We start from the raw sequence: 22,479 nt of genomic DNA on the forward strand, positions 1-22,479 counted from the left end.
TGGCATTCTTGCATTTGGTGAAGAAGAATGTGGGTTCTACTCCCACACCATGTAGATGGATTTCTGACAGTATAGTGCAGTATAAGGGTGATGCTGCACTCATGAGTGTTTGTCCTTTGGATGAGATGTTAAATCGAGAACACATCTGCCTGAATTGGTGGTAGGTGCTATGAGATCTTTTACATCCACCTAAGCTATTGAAAAGAGTTGAGGAATTTCTCCAATGCCCTGGCTAAATTTCTCCAAGTCATATAAATACCATCATGGGTCTCCTCTGAAATGATGCTAGTATCTTAGTGACACTAACCTGGTCAACAAAGGATAAATAATTTTTTTTTAATTAAATGAACATTTCTGTCTTCATTTGAAAAGTAAAGATGAAAATAGTATGTACATTGACAGTTTTGAACAGTGTTTATGGTAGCTGCAGAGAGAGAGAGACAAGTAATGGGACACTAAAATGGCTGGGGGAGGGTGTATGCCATGATCCGTTACCCTGCCTGTGGCCCATTTGACCAAGATCTGTCTCTGATTCCAGTGTAAGTATGGATAAGAATAGAGAATAACAACAGTCTGGCTAGTTAAAATAATAAAAGTCTTGCTAGTACTCAAAAAGAAGCAATGAGCAGGGCTGGACTTAGATCAGTTGGACGAATTACATGTAATGGGGCCCCACGGCTATGGGGGCCCCACACTTCCTTGCCAACATTACATATAGTCACGGCTGCATAACATGTGGCAGGAGGAAGAAGTGCCTCACACCCCGGAGTCTGATGAAGAGGTAAGAGGTTAGTGTGGAGCAATGCATTTTAGGATATGTAGTCTTACTCCCTATGGTAAGTATCAGCCTCTTTAGTAGAGCAGACTACATATCCCTAAATCATTTGCAACTTTTCTTGGTAGTGAGTTAGTGAAGTGTGGACGATGTTGGGAATAAATGTGGTCGTTGGAAATAGAAAATTAGATTTTTTTTTTTTTTTTATAATCAGGGGCATATAAGCACTTTATTTTCCTTCCAGTGACAAGTAAACCAAATATTCAAGATTTGGAAGTTCAGTTCTGCTACCACTTCCACCAGGTACTTGTTTTTTTAAGTCATCTGCACCACGTCTGGACTGCAGTGAATATTTCGCACCTACAGCTCATCTTTCTCTCAGCTGTCCACATCTATACAGAATGTCCATTTTTTGCCTTATAGTTTTGGTCTGTAGTGCTCCTCTTAAAATATATGCTTTTCTGGAAAATAATTAAAGACAGAGTTACATAAAATTGTTGTGCTACATTGTCTGGCTTTAAAACATGATATCCTTCTTCTGCATACATAGTCAGGTAGAGGAGCTTAAACTCTCTATAGCTTTAACAGGGACTGGTTGTAAAACAACTGCCTAACTGGTCCACAACATAGGGTCATAGGAGATTACTAGGCTATCGACCCTGAGGTCATTTTAAGCATAGCCGTTTCATCCCAATGTAATACCATAGAAATGCTAGTCAATACCCAAGACTGCATTTAGTGATGACTGCCTGTGTCCAGGAGGGTTGTGGGCTCTATCCCTGGTAAGAATTTACAGTGCCCTATCCACTTATCCAGGTTTCTGTTGAACAATGTCATAGAGGTGCTCTGTTTCACATGAATTGGTAGCCTGTTCCAAAGATGCAGCAGTCACTGGGAGATAAATCTGTCCCTCCAGCATGTCCTATTTAAGTCACAGGCCATATTTAGGTTCCTGGAATGGGTAGCCCTAGTCCCATTTGATTTATGGATATGCTGCAACTTCATTAGGCTTGAGTCTTGGATTGCTCTGTAGGCAAGGCATAAGTCTTCCCTAAGAAGCTTGTACGATATAGAGTACAGTATCGGAGAATTTATTCAGTATGTGTAAGGCACATGTCGGAGCCCCTTGATCTTTGTTAGAAACCTCTGATGTTCCTGTAATTGCTGCAGGTGCTTAGAATGGTACATACCGAATGGGGTGTTGTAGTCAGTTATGGGCCGGATATATGCCAATTATAGGGAGGTTCTAACTTCTTTTGCTCTTGAGGTGATGCCTTTACTAATCAAGTGTGCTACTTAGAAAGCTTTCCTTACTACAGTAGATACATGGTGGTCAAAGTTAAGGTCGCAATCAACTTATCCCAGGTCCCTTACCACTTCATGGGTACTTAGGGTATTGTTGTTGATTCGATAGTGTGAGGGGGACATTGTTTATGCCGAAGGGAATGATGATGCATTTCTTTGCATTCAGTTTGAGACCATGACTAATACACCAGTCAATGGTCTGTGTGAGACCATCCTGCAGTATATTGACATAGTTTGGGGATTCACTGATTGCACCTAGTTTGTAGTTGCCTGCAAACTTGGTCAGCCACAATCCCTTAGTTTTGACCTGAACGTCTGAGAAGTATATCCCAAACAGTAGTGGGCAGAGCACTGACCCCTGTGGAATGCCAATGGTAACAGGTCTGCTGGTTGATGTGGAGTCACCTGCTTTGATAGTGTGTGTCCAGTTTGTGAGCCAGTTGGCAACCCATTTTATAATGAAGGGGTTTATATTCAGTTTGCTAAGTTTAGTGGCAATGCCTGAATATATGATTGTGTCGAAAGCCTTTGCCAGGTCGAGGTATGCTGTGTGCACAGATTTGCCCTCGTCACTGGCCTTGGTCACATTTCCAAAGAAATTCTCCAGATTTAACAGGCAGGATCTGTCCTTCACAAAGCCAAATTGCATAGGATCCAGGGTTTGCAGGTCACCTATGCCTTTATTTATGGGGTCCATAATGATACGTTCCATGGCCTTACAGGTGAGGCTGGTCAGGCTTATTTGTCTGTAATTCCCCTGGGTCGGTTGCTAGGCCACCTTTGTGAGGGTAATAACTGTTGCTGTTTTCCATTCCGCAGGAACAAAGCCTGTGGGTAGGCTATGATTGAAAAGGGTATTTAGTGGTGATGCTAATTCATGTTTTAGTTTGTTTAGAAGACAGCCTGGGATGTCATCTGGTCCCATAGAGGCTGTGTTTTTTGCCTTGGACAAGGCTTTGAGGATCTGCTCTTTAGATATGTAGGATGGGGGGGGGGTTGTTATAAGTTAGGAGGGGATAAGGAAGTAAAATTTTCACCAAACCTATCCGCTAGCAGGTTTGCTAGCTCTCTGGAGTCCGTGTGTGTGATACCGTTGGCCACTAGTTCTGCACATACTTGGGTCCTACCCTTTAAGTTATGTACGTAGCTGCAAAAGGCCTTATGGTTATCCTTGGTTGTATTTGCCAAGTTTTTCTCAAAGGAGCCCTTGAAGGATGTGACAAATTGTCTTATTTTCCTATTGAGGCTGAGGAGGATTCTTTTTCATTGTTGGGACCTTGGCATTGTTTTCTTGGACAACAACGTTTTGTGTTTATTGTAAAGTTTGTTGATGCTGGATGTCCACCATGGCAGCTTGTTTTTACTTGGGGCTCTGGCTTTCATTCATTCTGATACGGTCAAGTTTATGCATTTATGAAAGTGAATGTACAGGGCTTTAGTGTAAGCTTCAGCAAAGTTACCACTTCCAGCTTGGGGTGGGCTTGGAATGTATTTATACCTTCAAGTAGGAGGGTATAGTTTGCCTTAGTGATGTTTTTAGTTTGATTTCACCCTTTGTGAGCTCTGGTGTTAGTGCCAGCTCAAAGATGACTGAGTTGTGGTCATTTTTAACTAATGAGGGTCCAACAGTTGTGGCAATGCATCTGTTTGACATGTTGGTGAGGACCAGATCCAGAATCTTTGTTCCCCTTGCTTGGGGTATGGAAAGGTTAATAGGCCTTCAAAACTCATTATGAGGAGCTGCAGTGTAATTCCTTGTTCATGAATCCCAGCTGCCCTTTGCAAGCATTATTGAGAGTATCAAAGTGATTAGATAACTCTTATAATGAAAAATGTTTCACGTATAATGTTGAAATGGTCTGATTAAATATGAAATAATTGTTGCTGAACTCTTATATACTTCCTTATACTGATGAAGATACATACATGTTTAAACCAGTCTACGTGACTAATGTTTTATTTTATTGTATTTAACATCTACCAGTAGAAGACTACAACAAGCCTAAATGTCCCCCAGTTGTTTTAGCTTTGTCCATAATTATTGAACTAAGGTTGGGAGGTATACAGCAAGAGTTGTCATGCCTCTCAAGTGTACCTCATCATGAGGAAAGTTCCTTATTTCTAGTGTTCTAAAACAAAGAGTAAAAAGATCACACAGATAACCAACTGGTTAAAAAAACGCAAAAAGAAAAATCTAGAAAAGCTAGACTTCTAACCGTGTGATACCTTAAACCTCTTGCATCAGAGGCCTTGTGGGATATATGCAAATCACCCTTTAAGGATATCAGGTGTTTCAGCTAAATGACAATTTTGAATGTCCATGAGTTTTTCTTTTACTTTCATTTTTAAGCCTATTTATGGACAATTGCAGGCCATTAAAGCCAAGTCTGTTCAGAATCCTTGTAGTTCTACATTGAAAGTTGTCAGTGTCGCATGGTCAATGTTAAGAATTTATTTTTAACAAACAGCCATGGTAATTAACAATGAATCGTACTAATTCATCAAAATAAGTTTTTGTATGCTACATTAAATAACATGTTTAATTTTAACACTTCAGTAATCTTTCTAGCTGAAGTTTTCTGCAATCTGTTTGCATATGTGTTCCATATTTTGTCCATTTCTTCTACGTTATGAGATGTACTTAGTATTCTGTATTCTGGAGATGGGAAGCGAATAGTTATGCAGGCTGTAACAAACTAGTCTCCATTCTGCTCTCTCCCTGTAACAAACTAGTCTCCATTCTGCTCTCACCCTGTAACAAACTAGTCTCCATTCTGCTCTCACCCTGTAACAAACTAGTCTCCATTCTGCTCTCACCCTGTAACAAACTAGTCTCCATTCTGCTCTCACCCTGTAACAAACTAGTCTCCATTCTGCTCTCACCCTGTAACAAACTAGTCTCCATTCTGCTCTCACCCTGTAACAAACTAGTCTCCATTCTGCTCTCACCCTGTAACAAACTAGTCTCCATTCTGCTCTCACCCTGTAACAAACTAGTCTCCATTCTGCTCTCACCCTATGTTGTATACATGCTGTTGATTGCGCCTGTTTTATCAGCTGTATTGTCTGCATTTCTGCTTCAAAATGGACTGGAAAGTTGAGGGCCACTTTCTGTGCGTCTACAGCGTGTACAGGCTGCTTATTAAATGTTTTTATGTGTGTGTGGAAATAGGGAATGTCTGGATCAGTACATACTATGAAACCTTAGAAAATAGGAGTAGTAGCATTAATAGCATTACACACGCACACACACACACACACACACACACACACACAACTGCCCCTGACTTTTCTGCATATTTTTGGTTACTTATTTATGCAATTTGTGGTTTTGTGGCAGACTGGTTTGGATTGCAGTGACTAAATAATGACAGGCATGTTTGTCTGTTTGTTACCTTGGTTGGCTTTGACAGTAGCCAACAGAAATGCGTTTCTTGGCTGTTATATATTTATTTATTCATTTATTTGATCTGAGGCAGACATCTGAAGTATAAACACAAATGTGTGTAAGTGATGTTCACATCCCTGTGTGTCTGTCTGTATGTGTGTTTGTGGAAAGGGCACAGCTGTTAACAGTTCCTAATTTTGCTTCGTATTTTGATCTGTTCCTCATAAAATTTGTGGTTTTCTGGCAGATTGGTGTGGGTTGCAGAGACTAAATAGCAACAAGCATGCATGTTTTAGGTTCATAGGTTCATAGGTTCATACTAGGCTATCTGCCAACTATACCCATTATTTTTGCTGTGCCTCTGTTGAGCAGTGACACTGAGGTAATCCATCTCCCATCCATTGGTCAAGATTTCTATCTAGATTTTGAGGTGAAGCATATTCATCAAATCTGGGTTGGCAAAGGTCACCTGTAGAAGGTGTGTTTACTGAATAGAGCTGGAGTTCTTTAGGACAGATGTTTGAGACCCTTTATCCTTTTGGTGAGGAACTTTGTGGCCTCTCCAGCTGCTGCAAGTGTCGGGTCAGATACATTCGAATGGGGCATTGTATTCAATCATTGGTCTGATGAGTGATGAGTAGGGGAGACTATGACCTCTTGATCTAGAGTGAGAATCCTTCATGATAAGGTGGGCAATGTAGAAGGTCTTCCTAACTACTTTAGCTACATGGGTGTCGAATGACAGACTACTATCAACCTGGGTCCCCAGGTCCCTGATAACTTCTTCTGTACTCAGTGGATTGCCACTATGACTATGCATTTTTGGCATTTAACTTAGGCCATGGCTCTGGCACCAGTTATCCGCTTCTGTGAGACCCTTCTGAAGGATATCTGTGTCAGATGAGTTTGCAGTCATCTGCAAACTTTGTCAGCCATAACCCTCCTGTGTTTGCTTGCTTGGAAAAGTAAATGCCAAACAAAAGAGAGGCCAGGACTGAGCCCTGTGGTACACCACTTGTGACAGGCTTTGAGTCTGACATGGCGCCAGCAACTCTGACCCTGTGGGTTCTGTCACTCAGCCAGTTTGCAACCCATCTTGTGATGTATGGGTTAACATTTAAGCTGATGAGTTTTTCAATGATACCGAGTGGGGTATTGTATCATAGGCTGTATGGACTGCCTTTCCCTCATCAATGGCTTTGGTGACTGTTTCAAAAAGTCAACCAAGTTTAGAAGGCATGATCTGCCTTTGACAAAGCCAAACTGGGATGGATCCAAAGTCTGCAAATTCCCTATGTCTTTATTTATGAGGTCCATTATGATCCTCTCCATGGCTTGGGACCACAGTTGCAGTGCGCCACCCCTGGGTACATATCCAGAGGTAAGACTATGATTAAACAGCTGTCCTAGCTGTGGGTTTAATACACCATCAGGTCCCATGGATGCTGTGTTTTTGCTTTGGAGAGAGCAGTTCTCACTTGGAGATGTTTGGGGGGTATAGATATCTCCCTTTTGGGAGAAGTTTGCACTGAACCTGTCAGCCAGTATGTTGGCAATGTCTGTAGGATCAGTAATCTTCACATCATTATGAACTAGTTCTGAGCATATCTGGGAGTTTCCTCCAGTTTCTACATTATAGCTAAAGAAGGCCTTATGATTGTCTTTTGAGTCTTTAGCTATTTTTCTCTCAAAATTTGCTTTGGATGATTTTATGAGAGCTCTTAGTTTTTACTTATAGTGATCAAGGGTGTCTTACCTTTAAGGATTTTTTTTCTATCTGTAGTAGCTTCCTCCTTTTGTTGTAGAGTTTGTTTATCCACCAGAGTGGATGCTTGCCTTGTCTTTGTTTTTTTTGATTGCTCTTTTATCATGCAGTCCTGCAGGTGCTGGTAGAAGGCATTTGTAGTACTGTTTTCCGTCGGCTCGGGGGCCTAAAGGAGACCACACTAGTCTGTTCTTTACTGTGGTCTTTTGATGATGAGATCAAGTATGTTTTCTCCTCTTGTGGGGATGGTGACTAGTTGTTCCATGGCATTTGAGTTTATGAATTCAGGACTTTTTGGGCTAGGGTGTTTGGGCTTGAGTAGTGTTCCCAGTCTATATTAGGGTAATTGAAGTCACCTAGTATGATGGTGTTTGGTGATACATTTATCCCCCTGTTTTTTTTTCAGGGCAGGCCAGAGGTTCCTGAGTTTGTGAGTGGTGGCCTGTAACATGCGGTTAATTGCACCTGGATGGTCTCAGTCTTGAGGTGTGGGTGTCTTTGATGAATATGGATACCCCCTTTCTTGGTATTATCCGGATTTTGGGGCGGATGATAAGAGGTAAAACCTGATAGTGCTGGGGTGGTCTCAGGAGCCTTGAACCAGGTTTCTGTCACTGCACAGACATCGATGTTCTCCATACTGAGAAGGGCCTCGAGTGTGTGCATTTGTGTTCTAGGGTGGTAGGTTTAGAATTTGAGCAGGGTGACAGGTGCAGCCGTCCCCTTTAAAAAAGCGTGCTTTGTCAGCATGTCATCCCCAGGCAGACAGACATTGATCCCCTTTGAATGACACCAGAGTTTAAGCCAATTATTTTTGCTGATCTTCTTATCTCTGTTTTGTGGCTTCTTTCTTGGTGTAATCAGAGAGCTCCTCAATGTCTCTTTTCATGTAGTCCAAGGAGAGCCGTCTCAGGGTCGTTTACACCAGCGTGGACAATAACTGAGTCATATTTGTACCTGCTGTTGAGACAGCTTACTGTGACCTTCTCCCTTACTCAGTCTGGTGAGGGACGTCAGTGTGTCTGACTATAGAGTGTGTGTGTGGTAGTGTGTGTTTTTGTTTTATGGCTGTATTTGTGGACTGTCTGACTGTGAGGTCGTCTATGTTGCAGGTGTTGTGTTCTGAGGTGGTGGTTTGTCTGTGTACATGAAGGAATTGTAACATTGTCTCAATATTCCCAGGGTCACCAGCTGAGCAGGAGAGGACACTAGCAACTGATCCAGGAACAAGTGCTAGGTTTAACAGATAGAGAAAAATCTTAGTCTACTTGGAGTCAAGTAGAGATGATCTTTTTTTAGTTATTAGAATGCTTGCTGGTAAGAGGATGCTAAAGAAAGAGATGAAAAAGAATGCACTAGAAGTTAGATATGAAAGTAGATAATACTTGTTAGGTAACTTGAGTAAAAGTTTAAAAGTTAGTGGAGTTGGAGATTTTTAAATTTAAAACAGCAAGATGACTGAAAGGTTACTTTACTTTTTTTTTTTGGTACTATGAACTACTGGATGGCCAATAAATTTAAATAATTGAAGGGGCAGTGAGTAGAGAGAAATGATATATGGTCAGATTAACATAGTATTCAAAATATAGAAAGACAACACAGAAATACAAAAAGTCTGGATGAGCCTTTCTGGTAAACTGGTAGACTTCATATCATTCAGAAAAATGTTTGTTAATGCAAAGCTTTTTATTCTAGCAACCTTCTAAGTATACAAGAGCAATTTTTAAAGTCATATAGTCTTAACAAATCTCTTAAGTCTGTTAGCTGTGGGGGCAGGGTTGATGCTTGGGAGAGGAGAAAGGAGAAGGGTGTGGCATAGGCTAAGAGGACAGCTAAGTGATGAGAGATGTATTGATTACCTACCCCCCCTCCAAAAAAAAAATAAAAATAATGTCAGAAATTGGGCTCCATGGTTGCTAAGGCAAATCCTGGCAGTGAGAACCCAAAATACAGGACCCCCCCTTAAAGTACTAGAATTAGAGTAGAAGTGTAGAAGGAGGAGGAGCAGGAAGTAAAAGTCTGGCTACTACTTTGCAGCTATATATATATATATATATATATATATATATATATATATATATATATATATATATATATATATATATATAAATAAATATATATAGTGGTTGGAATATGCCATTGACTGGACATTGCCAATTGGTGGTAGTTAAACCAAGTAAGGAGAAGGGGGAAGAACATCCTCGTGATTCGGGTCATACAGGTCCATTTCATTTTGTAGTTGTGATTACAAAGTGTTTATGATAATTTTGACAAAGAAATGGGAAGTATTGCCAGCAACATTAATAGCACCCTTCTGATTCAAAAGGATGCATTGGACAATAATAGCATACTAATCGTAATAAGTTTGAATGACAAAAAGCATTTGACAGATTGAGTTGGGAATTTGTCAAAAGCATATTTGTGGCATTTTGGTTTCCATGAACATAGATAACATTAATGATTAATACCTACAGAAGAGCTCAGATTAGGGTGAAGTGTGGTGTTAAGCTGTTTAAGGCGTTTAGTCTTGTAAGAGGAGCTAGGCGGGGGTGTCCACTTGCACCATTACTCTTTCTTTTATATAGAGCTGTTAGCTAGGAACACAAGGCAGTCAAACATACTGGATATAAAATGAAGAATCCTAAAGAGAAATTAGCCCTTATTGCAGGTGACATACGATGATTATATGCTGTCAAACTGAAATATTTTACTGATTTAGCAAGATACAAAGTAACTGAAGCAAAAACAAATGCTGTAGCAATGAGTTACACTGTAACACATCAATCACTTAATACAGAACTTCCCCATTTTTGTGGGGTCATGACAAGATGAGAAACTTGGGAATTTGGTAGAAACTGGCTGTTCAGCATGCAGGTAAAGAAATGTGGGAAGAAGTGGCTCAGGTGATTAAGAGTAAGGTAAGGCAATGTAAATTATTATTTATAGATAGTGACAGTAACATGCAAGTGATAAAGGTATTTTTGGTTCTGTTTTCCTTTATGTAGGACAGGCTAATACAGATCAACTGACTGATCAGATATGAAAGAATAGAAGAAGTAAATTAAGGTGTTTATTTGGAATGACAAAAGAGAAAGAGTGTAATGGTATAAACTAGTTCTGACAAAGAAACTGCCAGATTTAGGTCATACTAATAAGGCCAGACACCTTAGATTAATATATTTGATTCAGGACTCAGAATATATGCTCAGATGGAAGTACATGATCGACAAGAGTGTCCAACAAGGCAACAATATGATTGCATGTGGACATTTAGGAAAGGTATATAAAGAACTTTATGTACTGCGGTGATGGTGCTGCGGTAGCGTTGTCGCCTCACAGTAAGACGTTGTCCTGTTCGATTCTTAGCTAAAGCGTCTTCTGTGTGGAGACATGCGTGAATGGGCGTACCTTCATTGAAGGTTGTGCGTCAGGGCTGACAACTCGGCACATAAAAAATCTACTGCCAATCATTAGCGGACCGGAGTTCCACTGTGGCGACCCCTAACCTGTAGAAGCCGAAAGACACAACTTATAAAGAACTTTATGTACAGCCTTATTTCATAGCACCATTAAGCAACTTTTTGCTTTAAAGGAAATTAGACCTTGAAAAAATACAGTAAAACCAACAAGCTGCCCTATATATTTAGTATTAAGAAAGACCCAGAAGAAAATATAATGAGCATTTGGAAAAGAAAGAACGAATAACTGAGATTTGGATAATAGATGATAGGAGGAGATGAGCTAATAAAATCGGATGAAACTGGACAAACATTTGGGTTATTAAACTTAGATTAACTTGCATAGATAGTTCTACTGTTAGGGTTGAAGATAGAGATGTGGGGGCTGGATAGTAAATGAGATAAATCACAAATAATATATCTTATAACTGAGGCCAGAATAGGAATGGCTGGAAATGAGAAGTAAGTGAAACATGTAAGACAGTGTTAGATTAGAGAACACAGTAACTATAAAAGTAAAAATAGCACGGTAAAACAACTAAATAAAGAAGTTACAGATGAGCACTGGACAGAAATATGTCTTGTTCCTTTATATGTAAATTAATTGAGAAACTTTAGAATTTTTGCATGGAAATGTTTGCACAAATATTTATATTACCCTATAACTGTTGAAAAAGATCCACTCACGAGAGGCATATGTCGCTGATAGTTCACAAAGAGGTTCCTGGGAACATGTATTTTGGGAATGTATGGAATTGTTTCCTTACAAAAATGACATGAACAATATTCAAAGTTTTATCTTTGGAAGAGAATTTTTAACCTCAGTATATAGATGTTTTTGTCGACTTGATATACGAAAGAGGTGAAAGGGTGGTTATCCTAATTGTTGCTAGTGGATAACAAAGCTGTAACTAGAAAAATTAAAAAAAAAGCTATCTATAAGACCAGTAAATGATTACAAAGATTAAGCATATGGAACAACAGAGATTAGAAACATAACTTCCTATTAAAAAAAAACCTCTATAGGATTCTACAATGAAAAATTATCTTGAAGAGAACATTATCATGGTTCATATCACCTAAGGTATGCATCTGTTTAAGAAAGTAGATTGTAAGAAAATATATGAGAATAAAACAATATGGTTACTAGTTCATTCCTGATAACAAATTATATTGTAAATAGTTAACGTGCTTAAATGTTACCTTAAATTTAATATTAAAACTAGATAGGATAGATGCTTATGATATATGGATTTACATGCTTAATAATGACAAATTATTGAAAGTTAATTGTAAGCATTGATTATCTGACATGAGGCTAGTTTATTAGTATTTATGCAAACATATAATTAAGAAATGGTTGCATCATCAGTCAGTGCAGTATAATCAGTTCCATGGTGATTACACACTGTATAAAAATGTAAATGTGGTAATCAATAAAGTGTTGTTGCGTAAACATAATCCTCCCTCCATTCCCATGGAAGAATGATTGCCCAGCAGTTGCTGTTGTCAGACTTCACTTGAATTCAGGCAAGTATGTCTTTTTGTTGCATTATTTGTTTACTAATGTAGTATCAGGTCTACACATCTGCACTGGTATTTCTTGATTTGTGTGAAGGTACTTGATGACATGGAGGTGAACTGGCAAGCTTCTGAAACACACACACACACACACACACACACACACACACACACACAAGCGTAGCTGGCACATTATCAGTCTAGACATGTAGATGCTCCTAAAGGCTGAGTTTTATAGACAAAAAGCGCAATGCTTGTTGGTAGAGAGGGAGTACCTAACTTAGACCTTGTAAGTAAAGGTCCTGTTAGTGGTCACCTGATGTGGTAGAAATGCAGTACTTATTTTTATTGGTTTGGCAAATAAACTTTGCAACTATATTGGCTAAGGAATGTTTCCTTACATGCCGTTAGTTATTTTTTCTAGGTTGATAGAAACAAGGTATCAAAAAACATCGTAGGCGAAAAAGATTCTGAGGTTCCTTCTCTCTCTATCTGATGTTGCCTCCCATTCCAGCTACAAATAAAATAATGGCTGCTCCCAGCAGACTAGAAAAAAAGGTTGCTGTATCTTTTCCAACACTTTTTTTCCAAGCTGTTTCTCTCTCATGGCCTGTTCACTGTCAGTGTTCTCTTTCTCAGGAGCCATCAGACAGGTGGCCACCAAGGACTTCCTGGTTAAGTCTCTTAACCCCACCCTCCTAGTTATTATCAGCACCCACATTAATGCTGAGATGCCCTATACCCTTCTGGTATGTGCCTTTTCCTGCACCCACATCTATGAAGGCTATACTCTCCATCTTAGAAGCCAGGACCACCCTCCACCCCCACCTGTCTTGCAGCCATTGTTGTTCAAACCTCCACATTCTGAAGAGCAATTTCACCAACTAGGAACACAGTTTCCTTCTCCTCAGGAGACTAGCATGAGCTAACTCGCCTGTTTGTCTGCTCACACACTCAGATCATCTGGGTCATACTCAGGGCTTCACACATTATACTACACCTCCCAACTGTCCAGATTTTCACAGAATGTCCAGATTTTGCCTCATATTATTGGTTTGTTCCTGATAAAATTTGTTTTTATTTTTTTTTTCTGGCAAATAACTGAGAATTGAAGTCACAAAATAATTCATATCCTTCAGAAAATACATGTTAATGCAAACCCTGTTTTTCTATAAAAGCTTTAAGTTTATAAAAGCAATATTTAAAATCTGTCCCTATTTTTGGGCCTTTGTTTCCCCCATTATTTTAAGCTGTGTCCAGATATCTTGAGATAAGAGGTTGAGAGGTATGCTGTACACCAATGATATGAGATATAATTTCTAACTTCCAGTGAAGATAAGGGACTTTTGATGGCTGATTTCAGTACTGTGGTATATAGAAATCCACAGGTGAATACAATATATAAACATATAAGCTGAATAACGTCTGTTTATTAACTGGAGTAGTGCACTGATCCACATTCATCTTCTTCAGACACTTCCTTGGAGCACTTCCCAGTTAATTTACTGGCTGAGTCATAAGTAGGTAAATGGAGGCTATAGAAGTCAACAACTAGAATACAAAACACAGTTCATTAACAGCTCATAACCATTATTTTTTGTAGGAACTGCTAGTTAGTTGCATTAACTAATAAGCGTGTATGCAAATCTAATGAGCTGATGGATCTAGATGCCTAATTTATTATCACCCTCCAGGGTTATGTGATGTAAATAGACCCCCAAGTCATCAAATTTCATTTTGCTGTTTCTAAATCTCATTGCGTTTCGTATGTAACAGAATAATGTTGTTTTGCTTCCCAGCTGTAGCAGATTCAAGGTGGCCTAACAATTTCAGAGAGTAAAAAGTTTCTGCATGAAGCAGTAATAAGAGAAACTCGGAAAAAAAAAGAGTGTATTTTATTTTCTCTTTCTTTTGCTTCAGAATGGAAACAATCCTACGTCCTATGTATAACAGAAATCAAAGAACTTTCTAAAGTCTAGAAATTTCTACTGCCATACGTGCTGTGATTCTTATACTGTATGATGTAGGTGACAAGATTAACAGTGATAAATGGTTACTGTGACCCACCAAGGCAGAGAATAACACACGGAGAATAAGTGTTAGGATAAAACACTTCTGCTGTGAAACAGTTACTGGCTGATCTTTCAGCAAACTGTGTGAGCTGTAGTCCCTAAGCTGCTTTATATATCTTTCACTGACCTGTTAGAGTCAGTCTACTGATTTTGTCCTTCTGAGTCTGTAAACTATGTATGCGGTTTGCTGCATTTGTTTATATTGTCATATTTTATTCCTTGATGTTTTGATCTCTGTGTATCTCTCTGTCAGTGTATTTTCTGGTATTTTGTAACCAAATTGCCATGTACTAGTATACCTCTTCTGTTTGCCTTTTTACATGGTCAGAGTCAGGTCCGAAAAAGTGCCCCTATGATTAGAATATTTCTATAGTCATCAGATGAATATGCAAAAGTAAGTAAAATGAGATACTGGATTATTTGTGTCATTTTAGAATAACAGGAGTTTTGTAAAGTTGCTGCAAAGAAACAAGGTTTTAGTAAAATAGCACAATGGAACTCACACTGCAGTGGATTAAAATGTTTTTAATATTGAGTAGTTCCAGTTCAAGTACTTACACTATTCAGTATAGACAAAATGTAGGCAGACATTTGTGATGGCATTATAGACACTCAGCAGTATAGCACCTGCCATCACAACACCTGCTGTCAGTACATGCGGACAGTTTCTATATCATTTTATTACTGTTTTACAGAATATCACTATCTTTATTTCAATTTTCAGCAGCATTTTAGATGTAAGCATTAGCTAATGTATCTTTTAAAGAAATGTTGATGAGCTTTATCTGGTAAAATGGCAATTATAGTTGGAGAGAGGGTAATGGCTTTATTATCACATACAAGTTTGATTCCATCCCCAGCTTTAATGTTGGCCTTTCTTAGTGCTGTTGTTTTTTACCACATTGTTGGGGCATAGTTTCACTGGTTTCATCAAGGGCATTCATTTTATATGGGAGCAAGACACAAAGACTTGGCCAAGATCACACAGCATTGCAGTGGGATGAGTTTCCTTATTTGCAGTTCAGTACCTCTGACGGTCTCTATAGTGCTGTATCTGTCAAGGAGGTTTGCTGAGTTAGATCTCCAGAATTGTTTTGCTTAACACCAGATATCTGTATTTCTTTATAGCAATGAACACAACTGTAACCTCACCAATTTTGTCTCGTCAGAAACTCCAGATGTTTATGGTGGATATTCAAGTAATGGAAAACAAAACAGCTTTTCCAAGGATGCTGTGACGAAACATTAATCTTTCAGTAGAATTACGAACCATGAAATGCAACAGGGATTCTATAATGAAGTAGTAATAAAAATCCTTTGTGTTTTTTCCCAGATGATGAGTCACCAGGACTATATGGTTTCCTGCATGTGATGGTCCACTCTGCCAAAGGATTCACAAAATCTGCCAGTAAGTAAGATTTTAATCTTTAATCTCTGCCACTAGCTTTACACATATGAAGTAGATAAGCTCATGCTGAAAATAAGCTGTTTCACAAGAGATAAGTAGCCAAGAAATCACATTGCAGAAAGCATTAAAGCAACAGCTGCAGTTTGTAATGTAATACTGCAATAACCTTAATTCTACCTCCGCAACAGCTACACATTTGTGCTGCGTAGCCCCTGCGTACTGTTAATGGTGCTTCCTAAGCTTTTAATTCAAATCAAAGCAGGGTGGAAGTGCAAAGAAAGGTAAATAACTAACTAGTTCACAAACCATAAATACTAGTAAATAAGTATAAATAATGAACATGTTTTTTCACATAATTACTTGTTAAATGGTGATTGTACTACTGTGGTGGTGGTGCACAAAAATAGGGTCATATTTAAAAAAATTGTTCTTATAAACTTATTTTGCTAGAATAACAGGACTTCTGTTAGCACGCATTTTCTGAGAGATATGAAGTCTAAAACTCAGATGTGTGTCATTATTTAATGTTCAATCCTCAGTGATTTGCCAGAAAACCACAAATTGTATGAGGAACAGACCAAAAACATTAAGCAAAAATCTGGACAGTTGAGAGGTATGTGACTGTAGGTGGTTTGGTTTTTGAAACATTTCAGAAATAGGAAAGTTATGCACATGCTCATAAATAGGCAAACAGTTGCTGATATCTCATGAATCATACAAGCTATATCTGCAGTGTGAGTGCTGGTTGTTCAATGTAGTTTGTTTACCTGAGATACTGTACAATTTTCATTGCTAGGTTTTTAATATAAATTTAAAAACTAAGACACCAAGTGTCATTTTTCGGGCACGTAGACTGTCAGAGGCCAATGCAGATATTTATTATTGGAGGTAAAATGCTTGTGACTAGAAATGCCAAAGTTTAAAGACGTACAGAATTAAGGAGATTGCTTCACAAAATTCACAACAAAAGTTCTAGCAAATAGACCTAAAGGTGATATTAGATGAACATGCTGTCATCAAAGAAACAATACATCTTTGTGTGAAATGAATATGTACATAGAAAATAACGAAAAAAAATGTGTCTTTCAAACAAGGCTGCATCAAAGGTTAAAGAGAGTTTCACATTTAGAAAATAAAGAAAAAATGAAGAAAGGAATAGGGCCAAGAACAGTGGCAGTTAAAACAGAAGGAAGTAAGGAAAGCGTTTAGAAAAGTAGAAGACACAGCGACTTCAGTCAGGAAGTATAAGAGAGTTTTTTTGTGCAGATATATAATAGGTGAACAAAGCCAGCAAGAAGATTGCAAAGCTAAATAAAATGGACAGAAAATAAATGTGAAAAGTTATGTCCGTTAAATGAGTTTGGTTTTCGTAAAGGAAGAGATGGGACATTTACTAAACCAGTATAGAAGCGTACAGGAGAAGAGGAAGGGTGATCGAAGAAAACCGTTGTAAAGGAATTCAAAAGCTAAATGTGCACAATCCTGGTGGGATTGGCCGTAAAATTGTTAGAGAACTGAAGGGATAATGAGTAGTAACATTAACTATCTGTTTTAACAAATTGTGAGAGGAGGGTAAGGTGCTCAAATACCAAAAGAGGGAAAAGCCTGATTCTCCTTCACAAGAACTGGCAGTTAGGCAGAAAAGCTGAAACATATCAGAGTGACTTCAGCTGTAAAAAAAAAAAACTCATGCAAAACATGTTGAAGGAAAAACATTTTATAAGAGATGGCAGACAGTAGAGAAGATGATGCAGAAGTAGTATACTTTAACAGCATGAAGACTATCCCATATAGCTTGATATCATTCTTTTGCTAATTTACTAATTAATTAATTTACATTTGTTGATCAGGCTAGTCCAGGTGGGAAGATGAGAAGTCACATTTGCAGTGGGAATATCTGGGGAGCTAGTCTACAAATATATGCAGTACAAAAAATATGATTGTCATACAGTATACATGAATTTTGATTAATATTGTCAACATCCAGACTAAAAATACAGTGTTGTTGATACCGTATTAGATTTAAATAGGTAGTCATTTTATTGGAGCAATTCAAAAGTATGCAAGAACATGACATTAAATAGTAATATGAAAAAAAATGTATAAGAATTTGATATTTAACATGAAACATTTAGCATGTTTTATGTTATATTTTGTTTTACACATGTAGTTGAGATTTACAGCTACAGCACTTGAGAAGTGCGTTAAAGTAGAAACCATATTAGCCTATATGAATGAATTAGATTCGATTCTAGGAAAGTTCAGGGAAATGTGATATGGGAAACCACTGCAGCCAAATTGTCAAGCTCTAATGCACGATAATTAAGCTTTAGCTGGCTGATAATGATGTAGCAAAGACATTTCTCAATGTTAGCTTCTTTATTTGGTGAATTATCCAGGGCACAAATGTTGAAAATGGTTACTGATTGTGATGGTCCACTAGAGGAGTGACAGTTATGAATACAATGGAGTAAATTTGGTAAAAATAGCACCTATATACTCTTTCTTCATTGAGATGAGGTCCGTTTTAGACTAATGACTCAAGTGTGGTGAATATGAAAGAGTGCTTTGAAATTTAATTGCAGTATTTGTGATGGATTTCTTTAATAGAGTATTGGTGGAAACATTAATAAGGATTGTGAACATCAAAAGACTAAAACTGATCATTTTGTGCCACTCCTAAATAGAACAGAGACAGGAGATAGAATGTTTTCCATTTTAAGTCTTGTCTGTCTGTGAGGTAGTATGAGAACCACCTAGATGCAATAGAGGTAAGACCAATGTAGTTCATGATATGCAGAAGCCTGTGGTGGTTGGCTATATTAGAAGCTTTTTGAGATGTCTAAGAATATTGTGACTTGCATTAGCTTTTGTCCAGTTGCATCTGAATGTAGATAACTGTGTCCACTGCTGGAGCATCCATACCTTGATTAGGTAGAATCCATGCTGTCTGCAGGAGAAGAAGATGGAATGAGAGAGGTACTTGTGAAGCTGTTGGTAATACATTTCAGATGGATCTTAGACAATGGCCTGGTAAGGGTATGGGGTAATAGCTGTGCAGAAGAGTTACCCTTATTTATGAGTGAATTAATTTTACGTTTCTTTATAGACAAGTTAATGAGTATGGTGACAGGATAAGAAGTCAATGCTGCAGCACTTTTTAGAAGTTCTGGGGGAAGACCGTCTGGGGAAGGGAAATATGGTTTTAATTTGTTTAGGTATTTTCTAACAGAGCTGACTGATATTGGTTGGATAGTAACAATTCACTGCAGTACGGATGCAACCAAAGCACAAATCTCCAGACTCAAACTGGTATAAATAACCAGATTTAATATAGTTAAACACTTTTGTCTCCAAACAAAATAAGACTTTAACAGAACTGGTCAAACAAACAACAACTTCACATTTAAAATCACAATTAGTCATTACGTAATGCATATAGCTGGTATGACTATTGTCTTCAAACAAAATAAGAATTCACCAGAACTCGTCAAACACAGCAACTCCACATTTAAAATCACAATTAGTCATTATGTAATGCTCTCCAACCAAGACTGAACTTGACAGTCATGAGGAGAAGGTAAACATTTGCACCACACCACACTCATCACATAGTCTCACTAAATCTACACCACCAAAATCCACACATAGTAACACAAAAACATTCGCGGAGGCTCTCTGTAATAATCTGTCTAAGCAACAGAGACCTCCAAAGCAGAAACACATGCAACCTTCATCCCCCAACACAACCCAAATGACACACAGCCCACAGACTCAGTGTGCCACTCAACCACAGCCAATAAGACAAAATAACGTCCCCAACACACTAGTCATAGGTGACTCTATAGTCAGGCACACTGATGTCCCACTCACCAGGCTAAACAAGAAGAAGGTTACTGTCAGCTGCCTGTCTGGTGCCAGGATCCGCCATATAACCCATGCACTCAGGTCACTCCAAAACAAGTACAAATATGACTCTGTCATTGTCCATGTTGGTGTGAATGACCTGAGACATACCTCCCTGGACTACATGAAGAGAGACATGGAAGAGCTCTCCGATCTTGTAGCCCAGGCAGGTATGACCCTAGCCCTGAGTAGCATTCTGCCATCACCCAGAATGATACCGCAGTACAAGGACAAAATGATTGACTTCAACAATTGGCTAAGCTTCCTTGTCTTTCTAAGGGGATCCAGTGTCTGCTTGGGATGACATGGTCGACAGACCACGATGCTTTGCCACAGATGGCCTGCACCTGTCGCCCCTGAGATTCCAGATACTGGCTAATGCTCTTGCTGCCCCTATAGTGCCTTTTTAGGCAGGGTTCAAATAACAAATTCACCACCATAACAGGAACAGGCAAGCAAAAACTGAGGGTAATGCTACTAAATGCTAGAAGTCTAAATCTCAAAATGCACTCACTCAAGGCACTCCTTAAAATGGAGAACATTGATATCTGTGCAGTGACTGAGACCTGGTTCAAGGCTCCAGAGAGCAATCCTGCACTACCAGGCTGTAACTCATACCACACTTTTCGGCCATGTAACCTGGACCGAAACACCAAAGGCGGAGGTGTGTCCATATTCATTAAGGATATCCACACCTCCAGGCTAGTTGCTCAGCATAATGCATCCAAGGTTATCCAAGTGCAACTAACTCTGGGCAAAACTGCAATTCAAATTGTAGCTTGCTACAGATCACCCACCATGCCCCAGGATTCCCACTCCTCTTTTCTTGATGTACTGGAAAATATTAGGGTTCAACCAAACACCCTAATAATGGGCGACTTCAACTACCCCACCATTAACTGGGAAAACAACTTGTTTGCCAACTCCTTAGCTTAATGCTTTCTGGAATTCATAAACTTCAATGCCCTTGATCAACTTCTCCGCACCCCCACCAGGGGCAACACTATCCTAGACCTAGTCATTACCAACATGAGTGACCAGTGTTCCATACCTGAAGTCAACTCCTCGTTGGTCCGATCCGACCATAAGCTAATCACCCTTGATATCCACATCCCACCCCCATTAAGGAAACCACAGTAAACAATTTCTCCAAAGCCAACTTCATGCTTCTTAAGACAGAAGTGGTGAACTTCATGACACCCATGCAGATGGACAATACAGTTACAACTGCTGAATCTTACACAAATGCACTCTATAAGCACTTATACGAGTGCATGGATCATGCTATCCCAAACAGAACCAAGATGCTATCCTCCAAAAAAAGGAAGACAATCTAGTGGCCCCCTACCATAAAGAAACTGTACAACAGAAGGAAGAAACTGTTGCAAAAGAGAGTAAAATCCCATGAGTGGAGGAGCTCCTTGGTCAGCCTCATTAAGAAGCTGAGATCCCTTATAAGATCCTCCAAAGCTAGCTATGAAAACAAAATCACCACTAATTCCAAGGACAACCATAATGCATTTTATAGCTATGTCAAGAATCTCGATGGCAACACCCAGATCTGCTCTGAGTTACAGCACAAAGGCCCGAAAATTACAGAACCAACTAATTTTGCCAACATCCTGGCAGATAGGTTCAGTGCTAACTTTACCCCCCCCCCTCACCCCCTAAAGGGCCCATATCTATACATGAAGAATGCAGAGTCCCTGTATTCACAACTACGCAGTTAAAAGCTGCACTCTCTAAAGCCAAAAACACAGCATCCATGGGACCGGACAACATCCCAGGCTGCGTTTTACACAAACTTCAGAACGAACTGGCTCCCCACTTAAGCACCATGTTCAATAATAGCCTCACATCAGGCTTTGTGCCCACTGAATGGTGCACAGCAACAGTTATCCCACTCCACAAAGGGGGAGCCACCACTGATCCCGGGAACTATCGACCTATTAGCCTGACGAGCCTGGTCTGCAAGGCCATGGAACATATCATCATGGAACTCATAAACAAAGACATTGGTAACCTCCAAACTCTGTATCCCACCCAGTTCGGGTTTGTGAAAGGCAGATCATGCCTCCTGTACCTGATCAACTTCTTTGAGGCAGTCACCAAAGCCGTAGATGAGGGTAAGGTGGTTTACACAGCCTATCTTGACCTCGCCAAGGCTTTCGACACCATCCCCCATTCTGGAATTATAACTAAACTAGATATAAATCCCTACATTACAAGATGGGTTGCCAACTGGCTCACTGATGGAACCCACACTGTAAAAGTTGCAGACTCCAAATCTGACTTCAAAGCAGTGACAAGTGGAGTACCACAGGTTTCCGTCCTGGGACCTCTACTGTTTGGTATATACTTCTCTGAAGTACAGGCTAACACAGAAGGCCTCTGGCTAACGAAGTTTGCAGATGACTGCAAACTAGGAGCCATAGTCAAGTCCCCAAATGATGTGGACATCCTACAGAAGGGCCTCACTGAGACAGATGCCTAGTGTCAGAGCCATGGCCTCAAGCCCAGTGCCAAAAAGTGCAGTGTCATCCCCTTTGGTAAAAACTCTGTACCCATGAACTACCACATAGGCAGCAATCTACTTTACACCGAATGCGTGATAAGGGACCTTGGGACCCAGGTGGACAGTAGTCTCTCCTTTGATAGACACATCGGCACAGTAGTCAGGAAGTCCTTCTACATGGCACACCTCATCATAAAAGGGTTCTCATCCAGGAAAAAAGAGGTCATTGTTCTCCTCTACTCGACACTCATTAGACCCATTATAGAGTACAATGCCCCTTTTGGAATGTACCTCATAAGACATCTGCAGCAGCTGGAAAGGCCACAGAAGTACCTCACAAAGAGGATTACTAGCCTCAAACAAATG

General features: G+C 39.4%; 1 protein-coding gene across 6 annotated transcripts in view; it reads left to right on the plus strand.

The window, feature by feature from the left end:
* The window catches only part of ABR (ABR activator of RhoGEF and GTPase), a 2,680,879-nt gene that overhangs the window by 2,227,685 nt on the left and 430,715 nt on the right, over window positions 1-22,479 (plus strand). For all 6 annotated transcript variants that reach the window (XM_044054480.1, XM_044054482.1, XM_044054481.1 and 3 more), the window contains one exon: window positions 15,618-15,692. In XM_044054480.1, the coding sequence (XP_043910415.1) occupies window positions 15,618-15,692 (75 nt within the window). The remainder of the gene's footprint in view (window positions 1-15,617; window positions 15,693-22,479) is intronic.

Source organism: Protopterus annectens, chromosome 13.part0 (genome assembly GCF_019279795.1).
Source record: "Protopterus annectens isolate FY-2018-M chromosome 13.part0, PAN1.0, whole genome shotgun sequence".
Classification (NCBI taxonomy): domain Eukaryota; kingdom Metazoa; phylum Chordata; order Ceratodontiformes; family Protopteridae; genus Protopterus; species Protopterus annectens.